Consider the following 21,981-nt stretch of genomic DNA (forward strand, 5'->3'; position numbering starts at 1 on the left):
GGGACATATGTGAGAATCCACTCACCTGTAAGATTCTCAAGAACATGGTAAGAAAATATTGCATTTTCTAATATATTGGCAACATGTACAACCTTCAGTGGGAATAAGTGTGTTATTGAAATTAATATATGCATTTTTTCCAGCTGTTTACTCAACAGCAGTTATCCCAATCAGCATATTTGTCAGGTTAGGACTTGTTGCAATGTTTATTACAAAGAAACAACTCTGGGAAAATCAGCATTTCACAGATCCTGGCTGTCATATCAAAATCCCAACGCTGTTTCTGCCATAAAGCAATTCTATTATAAAAACACTGGGTGACTGATCTACAGGTTCCAGACAAAATTAACGTAATTTAAATCATAAATAGAGTTATCCAGAACCCCTAGGTCTTCCATAGCTTTCATACAAAACACATACCCCATGCATAGTGGACAGCAGGTATTGAAATGCCATTTCTAAGGTGGGCTGGAGAAACTTGATTACAAGAAAGAGAGTTTGCCCTTCTGACAATGCTTCTCTGTAGAGGTGAGACTGGAAGGCAACAAATGGACTAACAGAAAGGCTTTGTGTCCATTAGCAACACTCTTAGTGGAGAAATATGCAATTACTGTAGGTTCCCCAGAAAGATTTATCAACAAATTCAGTCCTGCAAATCCGTGTACTCTGTGGAGAGACACTTTCAAAATGTTTCTTTCACAGCAACTTATTCACATAAGCTGCAAAATCTCCTCAGAGCTTCTGGCACAAATGCTGTGTCTGAGTTCATATATTCACTCTCTTTCCACTGATAACTGACGAGAAAAGGAGAGGCAGACACAGTGCCCTAGGGATCAAGGAATCTCAAGTAAAAGCCTGTCAGGAACCATCAAGCACATTATCCTAGCTGAGATTTTCAGCCCAAAGGGCTGCTGCACAGCTAGGTCATTGACAGCAGCAGCTTGATACCGATCACATGGCTCAGTGCAGTCTTGCATTGAGGGGGATAATTTTATCTTTTTCTCTCCAGAGCAGATGACATGTAGGAATCCTGACAGTATTTGAAGAATACATGAAATGTTGTGGGTTTTTTTGCAATTGCTCAGAAGCTTATATCAGAGAGAATATCAATATTTTAGGTAATATCCTAAAAGTATTAATACCTCACAGATACTACTGATTTGCCCAAAACACAAAGAACTAACACTAAAAAAAACCCAAAACCAATGCCCCTCCCCCAAACAGTTGTACTGAGAAATTCTAATGAATGGCTCCATCTCTCAGAAAGGGAATCTGGCACAACTTGCCAAAGCCCTAAGGACCTTCTCACTACTGTTTTTGCTGTTTGTACTGTAATAGTACAAAGCACAGAGTCAACATTCTACAATGCTAGGTGCTGTAAAGTACATGCAGTACAATATCATTTCTGTCTTGAAGAGCTTACACTATCCTTGCAAACAAGACAAAACAAGTTACTCTGAAAAGGGGAAAGATGCAGAGCAGATGACAGCAAGATGATGATGGTGATAAGGCCTACATACACAGATGCAAAGAAAAAAGAAAATTGATGGCTCTAAGCTAGCTCTAAGAATCTCTCCTTTTTATAAGCAGATAATTCAGGTTATTCCCAGTTGCCAATTAAGGTTGTCTTCAGTGAGTGGCTTAGTTCTCATGGGCATCCCATCTGTCTTGTTCCTGGCCCTTCCCCCCTGCCCTCCTCCCCCAAGGGTATTGAGACTTTTTTAAAGAGGAGGACATTGTTTACTCTACAGATTTATTTCTGTAATGTTGTACAGCAATAAAGGACTGAACAAGCCAAAAGTTTGTCTGATACCAAAGCCTGTGTCTACTGCCAGAGAAAGCCAAGGGAGTGGTATCGTATTTGTCCCTAAGGAAAGAGTTGAACAAATTGTTCCATCCAATCCAGACAGCAAGAGAAAATGAGGTACTTTCACTGCTAGAAGTTGATAGTTCTCACCATGATAACATCTTCCTTCCCAAGGATCCCAAACTATATAGCACTGGCAGTCCTGTTACTAGGAACAAAGCAAATTTTTTTACAAGAGTTTTTTACAAAAAGTTCCTTTTTGTAAAACTGGGCTCTACACAGTAGAGCTGGTATTTTGAATTGCCAGGCACACAAGAGACCTAAAAGCAGTATCTGACCCTCAAGCCTTTCAAGCACACACATCACAGATGCCTTCTCAGATAAATACTGTTAAACTGTCACACAAGATCCAGCAGGGGCATTCAAATTAGAGCCAGCAGAAAAACATCCTTTACAGAAAAAGGGGATCTCAGACATCAGTTTGCAGAGTCCAGTGGAAGCAGTGCTACATCTGCAAGCTAAAAGCAAGACGTTTTTCTCAGTCATGCTCCAGCTGGCAGGTGGTCAGGAGACATTTCACCAGAAACAAAAGAAGTGTTTTGTGACAAGAATATAGACTCCAAAACAAAGTCCATTCCCATGTCTCCAGTTTACTTGTGTTTGGTTTATCAAACAAACAATTAAAGTTACAGAAAAAACAGTTTCCTAAGCAAGGTAAGTTATGACTGGTTATTATTTTTGAGCTTTCCAAAGAGTCTTGAACAGAGCAGCACATCTACCTGCATGCTGGAAGAGAAAGTTTCAGGCAAAGGATTAGCCAACAAGAAAAGTAAAATGTACTACTAGGAAGTCTTTTGGTCAAATTTTTTTTTTTTGCTGCTTCTTTAGGATGAAATGAAAAAAAAAAAAAGACACACAGACTCCCTTTAAGATCCCAGAAAATATAAAGTGGGATGCTATGCACATTCCCTCTGCGTGATCAAATGCATTAGCATGGGGGCCCTGTTTTTCTTCAGTATAGGAAAGATCAAGAAAACAGGATGATAAATAATGTATAGGGGGAACATGTTCCTTTAAGATATGTTGGCACAGACATTAGGCTGGAAGAAGTAAAGCAGCATTAGTGTGTAATTACACAGAGGGTTTTCAAGAGTCTGCATTTCGTGGAGATTCAAGAGCTTTCTCAGGCTTGTATTGAACAAATACCAGTAGCATTTCAGCATATCTATAAAATCAAGATTAGTCCTAAGAGAGGCATAATTTTACTTGTTTAACTAAAAGATGTGGATTAATTGGCAGAGGGGTGATTGATCCCTATTCCTTTAAGGGTCAGGAGTGAGCCAGATGAGGGAAGCCTCAAGGTACTCCCAAGATTGAAAGCAGATGTCCATGTGATTGGAACAAATGAACACTGGAATAAAGCGGGAGAAAAAACTATCCTTGAAGACTAGAACTATTCTGGAAGGAAAACTGTAGAGATTAAGGTCAGCCCTTTGCAATCAGCAATCTCAGTGCTAGATGGTGGATAGCAGTGAAATACAGACCCAACTCCATTTCTTAGAAACGACTGGAAACACTCATTGCCAGCAAAACACTTACTGCTTGATCCATATAGAGCTAAATGATCACATAATTTTCAATTCTGAAATTTCACTCAGGTATGCTAAGTCCCAACAAAATTTTCTTAATTACCCAAAAAAATAGTTGTTGTAACTGCCTCAAAGACTTGAATTGACTCGTGGTAAAGCGGGGCATTGCAATGCATGATGGAAATGACATCAGGTTGCTCTTCAGCAGTGAATCCAGCGGAGAGGTCCATGGAACACCACTGAATTTAAAAAGTATGCCCTCTGAGAAGAGTTTGGACAATATCTAACACCTGTCCTTGACAGACTAATTTCAATTTCTGAAAAGTTACAGAAGTCATTCTTTTACCCCACAAACACTTAAAAAAAAAAAAGTTACTTGTTTGGGCCCACCTGCTAGCTTTTTAAACCCAGTGCTTGGTCTCTAATTTTAAGTGAGCTTAAATAGAGAAAGGACAATTTTAAAAACTGGACATCCTAATACCAAGTCTCTTCATCTCAAATCACTGCAGCATACTTCAAAACATGCACATTCCAATCCTCCCCCTCAGAAAAACATGGGTTAAGGAAAACAGTGGGAGAGTGCCCACAAACCTTCTGGAATCTCACGAGTTATCTTTGAGTTTGAAGATGCTGAGACTAAAGATCAAGTTTATTTGCTTGGGAGAGACAAAGCACAGCCGGAACAAATGTTGATAGTTGAGTGGATAAACAGAAATCTTTTGGGCAGTGAGGGCTCACCACTAAGCCCTGGGAGCCAGAACATATGACATTTTCATAGTATGAAACTTTGCATTCTACACCCATATTGGCTATCAATTATTCTCCATTTCAAATGAAGAATCCCACATTTCAAATCTTCGCAGCTCTCAAAATTACTAAGCTTGTTGGTGCTTTGCTACCATTTCATCTGCTAAACTCCAGATATATTATAAAAGAAAAAAATTAATAGAAAAAAAGAGAACTAGTAGTTCCGTATTACAGAATGAATGAACATGCAGCCTTTTCCTGTCTTTCATGAAACCAGAAACTCCACAAAACACTCACTGTGAACAAAAACTGCTGTAAAATGGTTATTATCTCTGAAAATAAATGGGAAAAACAAGACCTCCAGCACCTAAGTCAATCGGAGGGTTTTGCTCTATGGTGACGGTTTGGTTCATTATAATGGTCTTGAATCGCTATTTATTCTTTCAAAGTTAGAAGAGGAACAGGAAGTGAAAAGAAAATGGTCAAGGTGTCATGTCAAGACAAAGAAATACTATGGAGAAGCATTTTGAACAGTTTCACTGCATGAATGACCTCTTGCTCACCATTTAATTTTTGAAGTATATATGATCAGAAGTTTCGAAAAGGCACAGAAGTGTCAGTTTGAAATTAGATGCAAACTAAACCTAATCTGCAGAGATGCTTGAATGACAATTTCAGCTGGGTATTTCAAAGCCACCTTGCCTTCAACACTGGTAAAGAAATCCTGTTGCTGGGTGGAGATCATTGTAATCATGCTCTTTATCTTTCTTAAGCTCTTGTTTACCAACTATTTGTTCAGCTGACTAATGTCAGTATTACTTTCCGTGGACAGAAAGCACAGATTTTCCCTCAAGAATTTTTTTGAAAATTAGTAAGAAGAGATTGTGCTCTTGTCCAGTATTTAAGGACTTATACAGGTTTTAAGGCAAGAAGAGGCATCCAGTTAAAGCATTCAACAGGACAACAATCACACAAGCAGACAAACAATTCAAATTCATACTCAGAAAAAGGAAGAATGAGTGCTGCTGAAACCAGAAGCAGTCCCTGAAGCAGTTTGCTTCAGTATCTCTTAAGCAGTTTGATACTAACAGTCCTGACTAAGACAAGCAGAATTTGGTTTTCCATGTTTTAAAAATCTCTGCTCCCCAGAGTGACTGCTTCACACAAATGTTTGTAATACGAGAGGTACTGAAGTGTACAAAACCCATGTACATTTCCAAAACATGCTCAGGCAGCCCTTGGCTAATGCAGTAAAATCCAGCATTCACAACATAACCAGCACATGTCCAGCTCCATTCTCCATGTATCCTGTCTGTTTCCAAAAGCTCCCCTCAGGCTGGCCCTATTGGCAGCATCCTGATGTACTTACTATTCAGTGAAGAACCTGGCAATGCCATACTGACTAATATCTTCTCTGTTCTCCAGCAGCTGGCTCACTGCATCCTCCATGTATGTGAGGACATGTCGCTGAGCTGCAAAGAAAAGACAGTAAGAGACAGAAGTTAGATTATAAGGGGCCCACAAAGCCCAGAGCCAGACAAGCCCAGCTGTGTGCCTTACACAAGACATCAAGCATTTGCTTCCTCAGTTAGACAGTAGAGGTTTCTTTCTCCCAGATATGGATAGTAAAATTCATCACCTAAATCCTGCTTTCCTTCCTGGCTACACAGAGTTAGTCATTGACAGTAGAGACTCTTTTTTAGAATCCCCCTGAGATTTTGGTATTGAAGGAAGATAAGGAGTTGTGAGGCAGTTTCACTGGAAAATGCTTACTCAAGAGGAGTTCCTGATCCCTGTTCTGAGTCACAGCCATCTTTCCTACACAGGTGGTCAATGCCTTTTCAAGGGGGTTGTTGCAGAGCTTTAAGTGTTCCTTGCCCTTCCCTCTATACTAAAGCCACGTAGTCCTAAGGTTGTTCTGTTGATGCCTTTTCCTGGTCTTAAAATCAAGACTCAAACACGGTTAGAAGGGAAAAAGGGATTTTACCTCAGTATTTATTTTAAGGATCCTTAGGAGCACATACATGTCCAAGTGGAATGCACCGAAATGCATACCGCAATGCACACACGCTATCAATAGATTGGGTATAACATTATAGGTCTTACTAATTAGCATATCTATCAAAAATTCCCCAATGAGAGGCTTGAGTGATCCCCCCTCCCCAAGGAACCTTCCCCCCCTGGATGGTTCTATCTTAGTTTACAAAATGTGTTCTGAAGAGGACCTTGGTGTCTGGGGCTTTCTGATCCCTAACTACAAGGCTTTTAAGATGTTTAGTCTCCTAGCTTGACAAATAAGTCTAAGAATGTAGGCTAAAAAACACTAAGAATACAAAAGCTATTAAAAGGTGTATAAAAGGGGTATAAAAGAAAAGGCAAAAAGTCATCATGGCATCACTGTAAAGGTTTCTTCCTGAAGGTGCAAATAAAAGTACATCTGTTTCCAAACAAGCATCAGTGACTGTGGCAGGTGGAGAACAGGTCTCAAAGCCAAGAGAGATTTATATTGCTCAACAGCCAGTCTCAAATAACTACCGAGGCCAAACACAGCAGAATTTCAGAAATGGGGGATCTGCCAGTACCCCACGACAGAATGACGCTCACTTATAAGACCCCTGAGTAAATACAGTTTGGTGCAACACAAACTGTTCTGCTGCTTCTACAGGGGGCAGGCTGTACCAAACAAGCATTTGCCAGGGAGGAAGCAGCACAGATTTACCACTGAGCCCCTTTGATGTTTTTGGCTAGAAACCAAGGTGGAGCAACAAAGAGCCGAGTCTGAGGTGATGTGCCAGCTATCAAGCAGTAGACTTTCCAAATCTACAGTTCAACAATCAGAAGACAAGTTACAACGAACCCAGGAAAATCATTCCTAACCTGGAAAGCACACAAACCTTGTTCCCAAAGCACACACCTCCATCCTAAACACGTATCCTACTGCACCTTTGCAAGTAGTGTCGTGTCCTAAAAAGAGCAGGAGAAAACCCTTAGGGAATATAGGAAAGGCAAGGGCTGTTCTTGCTCCTTGCCAATCTGCTCCAGACTTGGCAGAATCACCCCCTCACCAGCAACTGGCCAACCTCAGACCCACATCAATATTCTTCAAACCATTTTAATTTGTGTTTAATATTCTGGTAAGCATCAAGCCTGTACCACTTGATACACAGCATGGGAGGCCCTTTCATCTTAGTGTGGGGCAGGTGGACTTCAAGAGAGGCCCGGAAATGATTATTCCCAGTGGATACAGTGATTAAAAGTATGCATGAATATTGATTGCTATCAGGGGATTTCTCTGCCTAGAACACTTTTCAGGACAATGGTAAAATTGGTTAAGCACACCCTGGAAAATACCTTGCAGCTGATAGCAAAATGGTGAGCCAAAGGTTTAAAGATATTATCTGGCACTAAAAGATATAGGGCGTAGCTTTATTTAATTATTTTAATGCAAAGGAATAAATTTAATTTATGTGAGTGATTAAAGAAAAATAGCTCTGCGCACCTGTGTCCCCTGAGGGAAGAATGAGTCTGTGCAGCTCAGTCATAGGCTCAAGATAGCAACAACTGGGTAGCTTTACTTCAGCCCATCCTTCCTCCCTCCTCCTGAAGCAGACCATCTTACACTCAGCAATCGTCTCCCCAGGCCCCTCTTGAGGTGTCAGCAGCAGCAGATTAAGCTAGGAAATGGTACTAGCAGACAGGCTTCCACTCACCTCAGCCTGCAATAAACTGCTCAACTGCAAAACCATTCTCAAAACTTTGTGGGGAAGTATACACGCCTTTCATGGAATAGTCCCTATCAATGAACAACATTGCATTATTTTGCCTTTTTTCGAGTTATAAACCTCCCCTAAAAGCCTTTGTGAATAGACAGGCATGATCCCACAGTGGTACACAGCACAATGTGGCTGACTCTATAATAAATACCTTTGAATCTGCTCCTGGAAAATAAATTAACTTTCAACATAGAATTTTAGACATTTGTATGACATTTCAAAATGTACACAAAAATATATGGGTCACTATTGAATACAATTGCTTGTAAAAGGGTATTTCTGTTAAGCTTTTTGTGGCACAGCCTAAGGATCCTGGCAAAGAGCATCTCTCCCTATTTCCCAGAAGAGTGGGTAGAGGTGTGGGGAAGGAAGGAAATCTGTGAGCAGAGAAGCTAAAAGAAAATAGCACTTGAAATCTCCTTGAGAAGTCCCCCTCTCTGTCCCTTTGGCTGCTGTGCTCTTTTCCAGGTAGCGCAGTTCACACTGCCAAAACAAATTCCAGCTCTGGCTTCCTGTTCACTGACTGCCCAGTTCCATGGAACAATGCAAGTAATATGTTTTATAACCCAGCTAACGTTATACTATACAGAAAAGTCATAGAACAAAATCTAATTTGCAGGCAGGTTTTAGCAGGCCAGAGAGGCAAAATAAAGTGCCAGGAGTCTGGTTAGAGCAAAAGAGTAGTTCCTTAATTTATACAAATGGTACTTTCCATAACAAACACTGGAACCATACCGGAACATTAACTGTTTATGCAAGCATAATCAAAAATCTGTGGGGTTCTAGGCAAAATAAATGAGATGATTCATACATTTTAATAGTTTTTGAAAATTCAGGGATAATGATGTACTGGTATACATGTTACTCATATTTTTGAGGCCCACCTTGCAATAGTAAGGCAGCAAGTCCAAATCAGAATGTAAAGCCCAAATATTCATGCCACTGTGCTATTACAGCTTGCTGTCTCTACTATAATTTTCTTCCTGACAGAACTCCAGTATAGTGCAGTTTCCATACAGGAGGTGTTACATCAGGACATCATCCTCAGCATCTGTTTGTTTCAGGCTTATTGTAACAGAAGTTCCCAACTCGTACAGAACTTTCCAATGCAACCCATGTTCTGTAAACTCGACTCTGAAATCCCAGGCAACTATCCCAAATAGGAAGCCAGCGTGCCTGCCACACTCATTTGGTAGGTGCCACACTCTTTGCTGTCAGATTTTAAAACTAACAGTGAGCTTTCACAAAGGAATCTGACAGACTAAGAGGATTTTTCAGGCAGCTCATAACCTGATGTTAAGTAAATACCTTTGCGCACAGTCTCTTCATTCTTATCACTAAACCACTAGCAATGATGCTACACTTGGAGCCCCTGTCCAATCAGTAGCAACATGTACAGCTCCTCCAAAGCTGCCTCCTGCAGCACTTAAGAGAACAGCCTCTGATACTCACATGCTCACACCCCACCAGCACTCACATGCCCAGTGTTTAAAATGAATTTTGGAATGAATGCAATTTTGGCTCAGAACCAAATTCAGGGCTGAGCAGTGGCTGTTTAATTCAAGCATGGCCAGACCAAGTCATAAAAATCTTCAGCTTACAAGTACAAGGCATAATGAGGATTACAACCACAGTCAATCCACAATCTCGATGGATTTCTCTACAATGGATTAGACAATCACAACTAATTCCATTTAGTCATAACCACACCAAATAATTTTGCATATGTATTTAAAATGGTAAAAATAGTCTTTTTATAAGCCACCAAGTTACTTGTTTCAATCTTTGGATGAGAACAATCCACTACTTTGTAGGTTTGATTACAAATGTTGTAAGAACAAGCATGGATATTTGGAAAGTCTTGAAAGAAAATTTAATGCAAATAATATCACTGCACGAAACAGAATATATGCACCGAAATTCTTAGAGCCAGAAATTCAGGAGGAAGGAAGGAAATAGATGTCACCTTTAAGTCATGATACTGTGTATATGTAATGGTTTTATTATCCAAGTAGAATGGAGAGGATTAAGATCTTGGAAGTGCCACAGTACTGTTTGCATCAATTAGGTAATACTTACTTCAGGACTTATTGGCAACCCAATCACGTTAGCCATACTGGTTTTGCTCAATAGCTTCCCAGTTTTACATCTTAGATACAACTGCCTAATGCTACAGTGACAAGCTTCCTTTTCCAACAAGACTGAGTCTTCCAGAGGCAGAGAAACCTGAAGATTAGTATACCAGCACATCTACTGAGAAGTGAATACCTGTCATACTTGAAATAGCAAATATGTGATGACCAGAAGATGCAATAAAAATCAAAGCAGATGCTGCAACTTAAAAACAAAGTGTACCAAATGACCTGAAGAAAGAGTATGATTGGAATAAATTGGTATCAGATAGTAAAAAATGTATCACATAGTCTGAAGAAGCAGCAGAACAGACCCGCAGCTTACTTACAGAAGTCTTTACTTAAAAAATTACTATCAAATAATCTGGTTATATTATAGCTTAACTATTCAGGAGACATGACTTCTTAAACAAGAGCTGTCTACCAAAGCAATTTGTTCTGTATGCACACAAGAGGGCTTTTTTTCTGTTGTTGTTTTTAAGTTGGGGTCATTCCTGGCATAACTGAATATGCTGAAAAAACAGGAGTGGGAATTCCTGGATAATAAGACCAGTTTTTCTTACTTATTTGCCTCCTCCTCAGCTGAAGTGATGAAAATACACACTACTTGATGCAATTAACATTATGGTTAATTTCAGTTATCAGAAGCTCAAGAGCATAACAAGCTTTAATGTATCTGGAATATTTCTGGCATTTTTTAATCTATGAGAACATATACTCTGAGAGCATAAGGTAATAGCTAAATACTCTTTCAGTATTTGTTCTAAATTGGAGCTTAACTAAGGACACTACCATATTACACACATTGGAAAGATACATTTATAGTAATATAAAATCAATTTCATGCAAACATTACCAAAACAATAATGACACAAAAGAGAAGTCGTAAGGATACAAACTGCAAGAACAAAATCACATCAACTCTGGAAATTTTTCCAGCATTAATGTTTTTTCAGGATGCTCTTTTTAATCTTTTCAGGTATCATTACGGGCTTAATCTCTTCAGATGTTGCTAAGAAATGGCCTGGGAAAGAGAAGTAAGTGAACAAAACAATTAACCTAAATGCTACATCTCTGTACAGTTATAGTTCCTTCCAGCTTTGCACAGCTTCACAGTGTAATTTCCTATTAACGCTCAAAAGCAAAATGTTTTTTTGAAGGACAGAACATATAAGTACAAGTAGACCTTGTCATATCGGAGGTATCACACAATGTGAGACATGTGCTGTTACTCAGGAGTACAAGCCAAGGGGTCACACAGCGTAACTATAGCGTATTTCATATGTTCACAGTTTCAAAACCACTTTCAACAAAAAATTTAAGAAACGTTTCCGTTTATAATTTAATCTTGACCACAGCTAAGAATTTGTTTCAAACAATGAGCATATTAGTGCACACAGACTGACTTAATTGTGCAAGTCCTTCCAGCAGACTGCCTCCTGCAAGGTGTCATACAGCTGTTACAAACCACCCCGTCACCAAAGCAAATCGTTGAGCTATCTTTTCTTTTTTTGTTTGTTTGGGGTTTTTGGAAGTTTTTGTTTAAATCTAAAATTATGCAGTGTAATAATTAACATTGTAGAAATAATTGTCACTCCAGTTTGTTAAAAGGCATTAAGTAACCTAATGTTTCCCTACCTATTCGTACTCAGAGGGACATAGGCAGAAGAACTGTATTCTCCAGTTCTGGAACTTGACCTAATTCAGGATCAGATTTCACCTGTGCCTTTCAAGCTAAGGTGGAAGTCTTGTTGTACAACAGCAGCTTGGCAGTGAAACCTCCATCTTTTGGACAAAGCACTAGACTGAGTCTAAGAAGATTCAAATTAGCATTTCTAGAAGCAAACTCTTACGTATTATATTCATCTTCTACACTACAGTTCTCCTATCTGTACAACAGAGCACGAAATAAAATTTCAAAAAAGGCATTCTCTTCTTTTTTTCTAGACCATGAGCTCTTTCAGCCACAGTGCTTCACAGAAGTTCACCAAATATCTATACTAAGAGGAGAATCTGTGTCAGCTGAGATGCCTGGATAACAATGTAGCCTATGCAGTGATTGTGCTGTTAAAGGAAACAATTGTACTTTCCAGATCAATATTTCTTAAGATTGTTCAGAAGAAGAGTAAGCCTCAGGCATCAGCAGTCTCTCTACACAACTGAAGTTCTCTGTTGGGAGCTTCTCAGTTTTGTAAAAGCGTGTATATTCTTTCTCATCATTAAGCCCAAGACCTTTTATGAGAGAAATGAGGAAACATAACCGTGTTTCTGGCACTAAGAGGCCCACGCTTTACTGATAAGGCATTTCCCCAGCAGAGTATTTGCGTTCTAACATGCCTTATATTGGCAAAGAAGGACAAGAAACAACATCCTGGAGTTGGGTAGTAGAAGGCAGGAAAATACAAAGAAAAAGAGAAGTTTGGAGATTTGCAGTACTCTACTGCTTTTTCTCCATAACAGGAAAGGGGAGCAGGGAAGTAATACAATATGAAGCTTCAGAGACAGCTGCATGAGCAGAACAATACACTAAGTGCTCCACTGCCTGCTATAAATAACTGAGCAATCACCAGTTATTAAACCATAATGAGGAAGGCGTGAAAAAGTGTCTCAAATATGCTTCATTTTGCCTACTGTAGTTCCAGTCTCATCCATCAAATGAGAAACACATTATCATCACTATACCCAAACAATAAACGTTGTTTATTCAGTGAAAATGCTATTTATAATGTCCTGCTTGTAACAGCATCATCTTTACTGTAGCCTTTCTGCCAACTCTCCAGACCGCATCTCCACTCCTATTCACTAAGTAATGGTCATCTCTTCTCTTCTACTTACTGTCTCATTGTGGCATGAGACATGTTGCCCTGATTTTTATTTTCCAGGAATTTTGGTATACCAAAGCTTTGCAATTATTTTTCATCTTAAGTGAATGCTTAATTCTCTCCCTGTTCATTTCTATTTTAACTCACAACTGCTTTTATTTCCCTCTTAGCATTATAACTGGATTTGGAAGAATTATCTCAAATAGAGGGGAAAAAAAAAGGGGGGGGGTGAATAACACAGCAAGTAGCACATTATGTTATTTTGGCTGCTCAATTTATGTGTTGGCCTGGGAAAAAGAGGGAAAAGAGGGAAAAAAGAGTTTGCGGCAGTTACCCATTCCAGCTCAGAAAAGGCAGGGTCATCTGATCTGTGAGACTCAGAGAATACCTTACGTGGCAACCTAGAGCAACACAATTTCAGAATGAAATTATAGGAAGTGAAATTTATCACAGCTCCTTACAACCCCAGTTCAGACAACTGTATTTGCAAGACTTTGAGGTGCACAATAGAACAAATCCGAATAATGGTGATTTCAGAATGCCAATGTAGAAAATGGAAAAGCAACTTAGAAAAACCTGTGGGGATGTGTGTTTATTTGGGGTGGGAGGAGGGGGAGTTGGGGGCTGTTTTGTCTCGGTTTGGTTTTTAACCACTTTCCTACTGCTAATACACACTAAATTTCTTAGGATCTATGAGCAGTTTGGTAAGTTACAAAGTCTCACGAAGACAGAAAGATTGGTTTTGGTAAAATTTACAGCTAATAAGAATATGCTTCCCCCCTCTAAGAGACAACAGATACTGCAATCTAAAGGGAAGGTCACACTAAGTGATGAACAGAACAGACTCTTGTGCAAGTTATTCCTCAACCTAACAGAGTCACACGTGTTTTTTCTGACCCCAGTGTCAGAATAATTTAGAAAGTTGTACAAAATGAAAAGGCAATTCCAAATCAGCATGTGGAACAGAGATAAAAGGAGGCTCACTTAAGTGGCTAGTAAAGCTGCTTGCATCTAACAATCTTGTACATCTAAGAAATCTTGTCTTACCTTCAGATGTGCAACAGAAAACTGGTTTATTCTTACACTTTAAATATTTTTAGTCTGCTTCCTAGATTTTTTTGAGTGACTCAATCCTTACCAACAAGTTTCACACAATTAAAAGTGCCTATTTCATTAAAAACAATTACAAGAACCTAAAACCAAGTTGGATCATTAAGGAAAAGAAATTTTGCAGGTTTCAACCTAGAGCAACCCTAGAAAAGTTATGAACTTCTCTATTAGCATGTAGGTTGAAAATGCTGAGGTGATGTGACAGAATAGCACAAACCCAAAGGGTGTGTCTAGTGTGTCTACATGGCACTGTGATACTGTTCTCAAACACCCAAAGCTCCACAACTGAAATCAGCAATAAGAACTTCAGCAAAGCGAGTCCCATGAGAATCACCCTGAATAGAGCAGAAAACAAACCTATTTCTGCCTTGAGTTTCCTTGACACAGAATAGCACTGCAGTTACGCAGGTATGCACAAAGCACCCAACAGCACTCTAGCAGCAGCAGCACAAAGAGATTCTACCTTAAGATGGCTTAGATCACTCCTTTAAATGGTTAAATGGTTAAACAAAACTCTTTTAGTCTAGTACCCCCTGCAAGACAGGTTTTAATTTACAGCAGTGTTTCTATACTCTTGTTCCATTTTGACTTATAGAAATGGCAAAATCATGATGGAACAAGTAGCACAAACCAATCCATTCCATTTCTGACCTTCCCTTGTACAAGAAAACCACAGAAAATCATGTCTATCTTTATAACCGAAGTTATTACTGAACAGGGTCTTGGGCCTAGGAAATAATGGCTGAAGAGTTTTACTTCACAAATACTCTCTTGAACACAATCCAAATGCTTACTACTTGTAATTCATCTCCTCTTGAGCAATTAAATGAAGTCATATTGACTTTATTCCATCCTAATTATTTTTATTTGACACATCAACTCCAAATCACTTTGCTCCTTAGTTTCCTGGAACATCAAGCCTTTACAGCAAGCTTAAAAGGATGTAGTCTTCAAAGAAGTAGCTGCTTCACAGGTTAAAAGATTTTCATTTTATGTAGGAAATATTACCAATGCTACCTTGTTTCAGAACAAAAGCTACCATTCGAACCATCTCCCAACACAAGAGCAGCACCCCTTCCATATGTTGGGAAACGAGCATAAAATAAGGATGCTCACGTAGATCTGTGAGCAAAACAGGTTGGTAATGGGTGAAGTCTATCACAGAAAGGCTGGACGCCGCTTGCTGCTACTCGCATCGCCAAGGGGGACAGTGGAGGAGACGGCAGCTCAGCTCCCGCCGGCTGCTCGCGGAGACCACATCTCTGGGCACCGGAGGGATGCTCCCTGCGCCCGGGAGGGCTCTGCAGCCCTCCCACCTCCGCGTCCTACAGCCCCGCTGTTACCGCCCGGAGCTGCCCGCTGCCCAGCCAAGGCGGACAGGAAGCCACTGCGACCCCCCCTGAGCCCGGCCCAGCCTGGGGCCGCTCGCCGCAATCCCCGGGAAGGACGGGCCGGGCCGCAGCCACCCCGGCCCCGCCGAGCCCTCCCCATGCCGGGCCGCAGCACACCAGGGGGAGAGAATCCTCAGGAAGCTTCCCCGCCCCGCCGCGCCGCTCCTCACCCAGGTACTCGGGCCCGGGCAGCGAGAGCCGCTCGGGGCTCAGCATCCTCCTCCTGCCGCTCCTTCCCGGCTTCCGCCCGTTTCCAAGGCGCCCGACGCTCCCGGCGCTGCTCGGCCGCGCGCCCCGGCTGGGAACACGCCCCACGCCGCCACAGTTCCGCGCCCAAAGCCGCCCCCGCCGCCCAGCAGCCCCGCCGCCCGCCCCTCAGGAGCTGGGACAAGGCTGGGAGCGCGGAGGGAGCCTGGGGGAAGGGTCTCTGCCAAGAGCCTGCTGGCAGGGCCGTGAGGAAAGGGCTGTGAGGAGGGCGCGGTGAGCGATGCCCTGGCAGCTGCTCCAGGGCCGAGGGACACCTCAGAGGGCCAAGAGCGAGTCGGGCTAAAGAGCCGAAATAGCAAGAGGAAAGGCACTGGTAAAGTCATTCTGATTAGACTTAAGTTGGAAACCAGAAGGTATCTACTGCTAGGGGCTATTTAGGACTTCAGCTGTGGGAGAAAGGCCTAAATTTGAAGATGAATTTTAATAAGTTAAAATCATAGAATATGCTGAGTTGGAAGGGACCCATCAGAATCATCGAGTCCAGCTCCTGGCCCTGTGCAGGACACCCAAGAATCACACCATGTGCCTGAGAGCGTTGTTCAGATGCTTCTTGAACTCCACCAGGCTTGGTATGCGACCACTTCCCTGAGTTAATGAAGTTAATGAATAGCCTGTGTAGCAGCCTTGTCTCAGAGAGCAAGGACTGAAAGTGTGACTAAGAAGATACTTTAAAGTTGTGTCCTTCTATCCATACCATTCCACAGATGGAATTTTTGCATCCCTTGTGCTTAGGAGAGGGAGGTATGGGGAGCATCAGGAATTGTCCCTTCTGTAGATTCAAGTAGAAATGAGCAGAAAAGTCCTGAGTCACAGGGCTCTTTCTGTTCTTGGCTGGGAACTTGTCTGGGAATGGCCATTGGACCAGGGATGTAGGAGAGGCAGAGCTCTTCATGTGGCTGGAAGCAAGCCTGCTGGGCTCCTCTTTCCCAGAAGCTGATGTGGCTAAAATTCCCAAATTACTTTGCAGTTTCTTTCATCACCATTAGAAAAATGCCAGCCCAGGATGTAATTCTGGGAGTCAACTACAAGTGTTGTCTATGTTTTTAATGACAAATGCAAAAGAACAGAAATTAAATTAACCATTTGTACATGCATATGATCTGCCTTTATTTCACTAGGAGAAAATGCTGAGGCATTGGCAACTCAACTTTAATATATATTTAAAGGACAGCCACATTTAAAAAGGGCAAACAGGATGTTATAACTTAACTATTAATATCCCACATAAGATTGGCTGGACCACTCCTCTGTCTTTTGTTCTGTCTTTAAAAGCATATGGCTTAGATATAAATATTTCAAAGATGAGCAGAAAGAATAGTTTAGGGAGCAGACAGTGAGACACTCCAGCGTGAAGAATGATTGAAAAAATGTAAGATTGCCTTAAAGAGGATAAGCATAACATATGAAATGATGTTATCCAAAATTATTTGTGCTACAATGAAACTCATTCAAAACTCCAGTTTGTTCAGTTTTGCACTTTGTGCATTTTGTTATAGGCTATAAATTTAAATACGGGATATTTTTTAGTAATAGATACAATTAGATCATGGAATACATTGATACAAATATTTTTGAGGCCAGAAATTCAGCAGAATTTAGAAAGGAAGTGGATATATTCAAGCAGAATGAGAAAGCACAGGATTATGTTTTTACACACATAAACAGTGTCACTGGTGTTTAAAAACCTCTTCCATAATGCTGGTCAGCTAAGCTGGTAGGAGCCTTCCACAGGTTGTGCACTGGTTCCTTTTTGTTGTTTAAACCATGTCCATAAACCAGAACTTAGCCTTGATCAGCATCTGGAGCACTGATTTACAAGAGGCCCTTAAAGTCCAGTTTTGAATACTACATTCCGGCATCTCTCTGGTTTTTCCTTTTGGGTTTTTTGATTTTGTTTTTGTGTGAGTGTGTGTGTTGTTTGTTTTGTTTGCTTGTGGGTTTGGGCTTGGTTTTTTTGTTGTTTTTGGGTTTTTTAGTTGTTGGTTTTTTGTTGGTGGTGGGTTTTTTGTGGTTTTTGTTTGTTTGTTGGTTTTTGGGTTTTGTTGCTGTTGTTGTTGTTGGTTTGGTTTGGCTTTTTTTTTCTTTTTTCACTTTGGTCTCTATGGGTTAGACTTTGTTATTTCCTTCAGACCGGCTAAGGGAAACCTTTTGGACACTGATCCCATTTGCAGTTTTAATAACAGTAAGTTTCATTAGTGGTGGTGCCTGGCTGTTAAGGACTTAAAGAAAATTGTATAAAAACAAGATGTCATTTCTGGAGCCATTTACAGACTTCCCTGTCTACTATTATTTCTCTCTGGGCTTGCCAGAGTGAGGATTTGGTGACATAACAGATCAGCAGCACTCACCTGTTCCCTCACTCTCATGACCTGAAAAGGGAGAAATGCTGCCAGCCTGGCCATAGGTGTTAAGTTTGTTTTACCAACTTGATTTTAGAACCCTAGACTAGTGCATTTTAATAATTTGAGAAGGATTTTCTGGGCCACTGGACACCATCTGCAAGTTTCATAGCTGCCCCCAGAGGGGCACATCTAACAAGGGCTTAATGTTCTTTTGAACCCAGCTGGAATAATGATGGTGAAAAGATTTATTTTTCCTTGTCACAGCCCCTTGGTAGACTATCAGAGGTACAGATCTCACTTAGAGCAAGCCTATGGAGTACACTTTTACCATCTACCCTGGGAACCATGGTGGTACTTAAATCTCTTAAATAAAATGGCTGCATTTTGTTTACCAGGGACATTTGGGTATCCAGATCAGTCTTTCAAGGAAGATCAGTTGGATTACATTAGTACATTTTGTGCACACCCTCTTTCAGAGTTAATGTGACCTTGGGTTGATTTAGTTTAATTCACTTCGAAGTGTGGTTTAAGTAGAATTTCACAAACCATACATTTCGTAAACTGAGCTAACTGAGTTATATAAGAGTCCATGTGACCACAAGTTTGAAAATAGTGGTGTAATTTAAATTATGTCATGACGTAAAATGTCTTTATTATGTTAAGATGCATCGACTGAAAAACTCTTTTCTGTGTAAGTTTTGCTAAAATCAGATTTCTGTTTTTCTCCAGAACCACATATTTTGCCCCCACTATGTTAATTGCTTAGCTTATTCTCTGCTGATTTTATGTTCATCTTCCTAAATTATACTATCGACGTTGAACTGAAATATTTTCCTTTTATTAGACAAAGTTCTCCTGAAAAACAGCTCCTCTTTCAGAGAGAGTATTATATAGAATAATAAACAGGACTAGATATCAAGAAAATTCTAGAGGAAATGCCTAGTTTTATATAGACTGAGTCACTTTGTCTGGCTTCTATTACTTTCTTAGAATGAAATGTTTCATTTGCTTAGAATTTTGACAACTATTACTGAAGTAGTTACAATACAACCTGTTACATGTATTAGAGGAAACAAACTTTTTTTTCTTCAAGTGACTGTTGGAAATGCTGTTGCTTTTATGTGTCACACCTCCAATGTACAAAGAACTAAGCTGTGGGCTGCCGTCAGTATTCTTCCATCTGACTATGAAATCAATGTAAGACAGTTTCACAGAAACACTAAGAAAATGTCTCTAGCCTTTCTTGTTCATCCTTTGAGCATCCAAAGCTTTATTCTACTTTCAAACAGTTAGCTAAGAGCCTGTCTTGTGCAGAGCTCAGCTTTTTAAAGTTTGATAGTGCTTTGTATTCTTCAAGGCTTCCCACATATTTTCCAGATGAGCTTTTCCTTGTACATAATAATTAATAAAATTGCAGGTGTGATAACAAAAAGACACATGAAAACCAAATTATACTGTGAGGAGAAAAGCATTGACTTAAGCAACTGTCAATCTTTATTGATAATCTATTATTTTGGGCACCATAGCAGAGGTAGGTTTTGAGGAGAGATCTGAAGAAATGGTGAATAAGAGCTTCACATGCTATTATTTATGTAAATTATTGGAAATCTTGTAAGTGAAATTATGATTCTATTATGTAAGTAATTTTAAGAATCAATGGCACTGAAGCTGTATGATTTATTTATGAGTCAGTTGCAAACCCATAAAAACCCCTCATTAAATTTTTGATTTGATAATTATTTATATGAATTATGACCAAACTCTCTAAACACATGCACTAAAAATAAGATTATCTTAAATAAAAAGGTCAGCCAAAACCAGAATGAAATTATGTGATGAAATCCATATTTTTATATTGTTAGTTCCTCAGGAGTCAGTTACAGAAAAAGATCCAGTACTTCTAGTGTTTCTCCTAATCTGAGCCTTCTCAAACTGGATGAACTGTTTATGTGGTTCACCTACAGCCCAGTGGTTTTGCACAAGTAAATTAATTATTTTTCCCAAATAATGCACTATTAATACTGGTTTAGCTCTTCAGGTAAAACAAGCAGATAGGACTTACACTGTTCTTTAAGATCTTTAGAGAAATAAGATTCACAAAGTTTCTTGTTTCATGCCACAAGATGAATTCTGGAAACAGCTATGTGTTTTCCAGCTAGTGATAGAACATGAACAGCAGCAGCTCTCTTAAGTAGCCAGCATTTGCACCTTTACAAAGCTTAACTGTGACACCAGTAATTGTACCTGGAAGTCTTAAGTCAGGAATACACTTAAACTAGTAAGATATCATAAGCATACAGGAAACTGTGCTGTGAACATTATGCCATCATAATTTCTTTTTTATTTACTAGTTTAACTGCATTTTAATCTGGATTACTAAGATTTTATTTTTCCTCTTGATCTGGTGGACAGAAAGAAAGTAAAGAGAGATGTGATCTGATTCTGAGACCTGTCTGTATTGATGAACTTAATGTTCACTTAATGACTTAGATCTAAACAAGCTCCAAGATCCTTGTATTTTCAATACAAGTTGGTGGGGGAAAAAAACTCCTTGAAATATTCTTCTACTCTTCAGTCATAGGAGTACTTTTGAATTCTGCATGATGTGCTTATGAGAAAAGGGAATAGTAGTATGACAGATTCTGTGGCTCTTGGAGGCCACGTGTTCATTTTCAAATCAATGGTAGCTGTAAGTTGTATAATAGATTCCTGGCATGTATTAAATGCACTGTCCAAATTCTGATTTTGAGTTTAGTGTTTAGCAAGCAAATTTGGCTTTTTTGTAAGAGCAAACTGTTGAAAGTCTCTCCTCCAGTTTTTGTTCCCATTAGCTCATCAGGAAGGAAAGGACAACATCTTTAAAAGTACTTAAGTGTTACAGTGGGGAAACTGCAACACGCACAGTTTCCCCACTGCAACACTTAAGTACCAAGTGAGTGACCCTTCTCTGTTGGAATGCCACCCCACTAACGATGCAGAGAAGAAAAACAGCCATTTCTGGCAGAGTTTGCAGGATCTCTCATGCCAAACAAAAAAGAAAGTCTAAAATGCCTGGTAAAAATAAATATCACTATGAAATTCTGGCATGGGAAGCATTTCTGACAGCCAAGGCTTAGCTCATCCTGGGGGGTAACCCAAAAAGGCCGACAATCTTCATTCTTTGTTCTATTTATCGAATGTTCCTTGCAAACATAAGCTGCCAGACTCTGTTATCCATTAGGCAAGGTGTTTGTGTGAGAAAATTATAATAAATAAATGGCTCTGTTTGTGTGCAAGAGAGCAGGCAAATCTAAGTGAGAGTGAGCTGTTGTGTCGGGGAATGAAGTGACAGTGTAATTCTGATGGCAGTAGTAGCCAGCTCTTATGGGAAAGGTACGTAACTTTCTGTGTGCACAACAGAGTTTTATCACATGCAAAGTACTCTGGAAATATTTTGTCTTATAACATCTGCATGGAAAAGCAAATGTTGGAATCAAGGGAAAAAAACCAACACAATGAAAGAAAGAGGAGATCACAGATTCATTAAAATAGCGGAGTTCTTGCAAAACAATTCTTAATTCTGTCTGCTAGCTATACAAAAGGGCTTTTGGAAGACAGCACTGCAGAACCCTGCCGCTGTACAGGAGTTGCAGACAAAATGTTTTTTCAGCAAAAGCGCACATCAGTATCCTGGTGATTTACTCCATAATATAAGAGGACATAGTGATGAATATTTTTTCCTTTCTGCTACATAATGCATAAGGTGTTTCCAAGAGTAACACCTTTATGGAGTCACTAGAAGAGAAGGTAGAGACTGGATGATGATATAGTGGTTGGAGTACTTAGGAAGAGAAGCAAATCACTTACTGAGAGAGACTATAAGCCAAGGGAGACTGAAACAGTAAATGAAGATTATGGCAATTAATTCTAAACAGACTAGAGGAAGCATGGAACATTTTTCAGAGTATAGTAGAAAATTAAGACCTAATTAGGCTCTATCTGAGGAATGGTTTTAAATTTTT

General features: G+C 39.9%; 1 protein-coding gene across 2 annotated transcripts in view; it reads right to left on the reverse strand.

The window, feature by feature from the left end:
• Window positions 1-15,672, reverse strand: part of CUNH11orf49 (chromosome unknown C11orf49 homolog) — an 81,693-nt gene extending 66,021 nt beyond the window's left edge. For both annotated transcript variants that reach the window (XM_042038431.1, XM_042038430.1), the window contains exons 1-2: window positions 15,542-15,672; window positions 5,513-5,615 (exon numbers count right to left, since the gene is read on the reverse strand). In XM_042038431.1, the coding sequence (XP_041894365.1) occupies window positions 5,513-5,615; window positions 15,542-15,587 (149 nt within the window). In that variant the 5' untranslated portion in view covers window positions 15,588-15,672. The remainder of the gene's footprint in view (window positions 1-5,512; window positions 5,616-15,541) is intronic.
• Between the last annotated feature and the right edge of the window lie 6,309 nt (window positions 15,673-21,981).

This window comes from Corvus kubaryi, unplaced genomic scaffold (genome assembly GCF_017639235.1).
Source record: "Corvus kubaryi isolate FWS band 111438036 unplaced genomic scaffold, C.kubaryi_AGA036_p1.0 37392, whole genome shotgun sequence".
Taxonomy (NCBI): domain Eukaryota; kingdom Metazoa; phylum Chordata; class Aves; order Passeriformes; family Corvidae; genus Corvus; species Corvus kubaryi.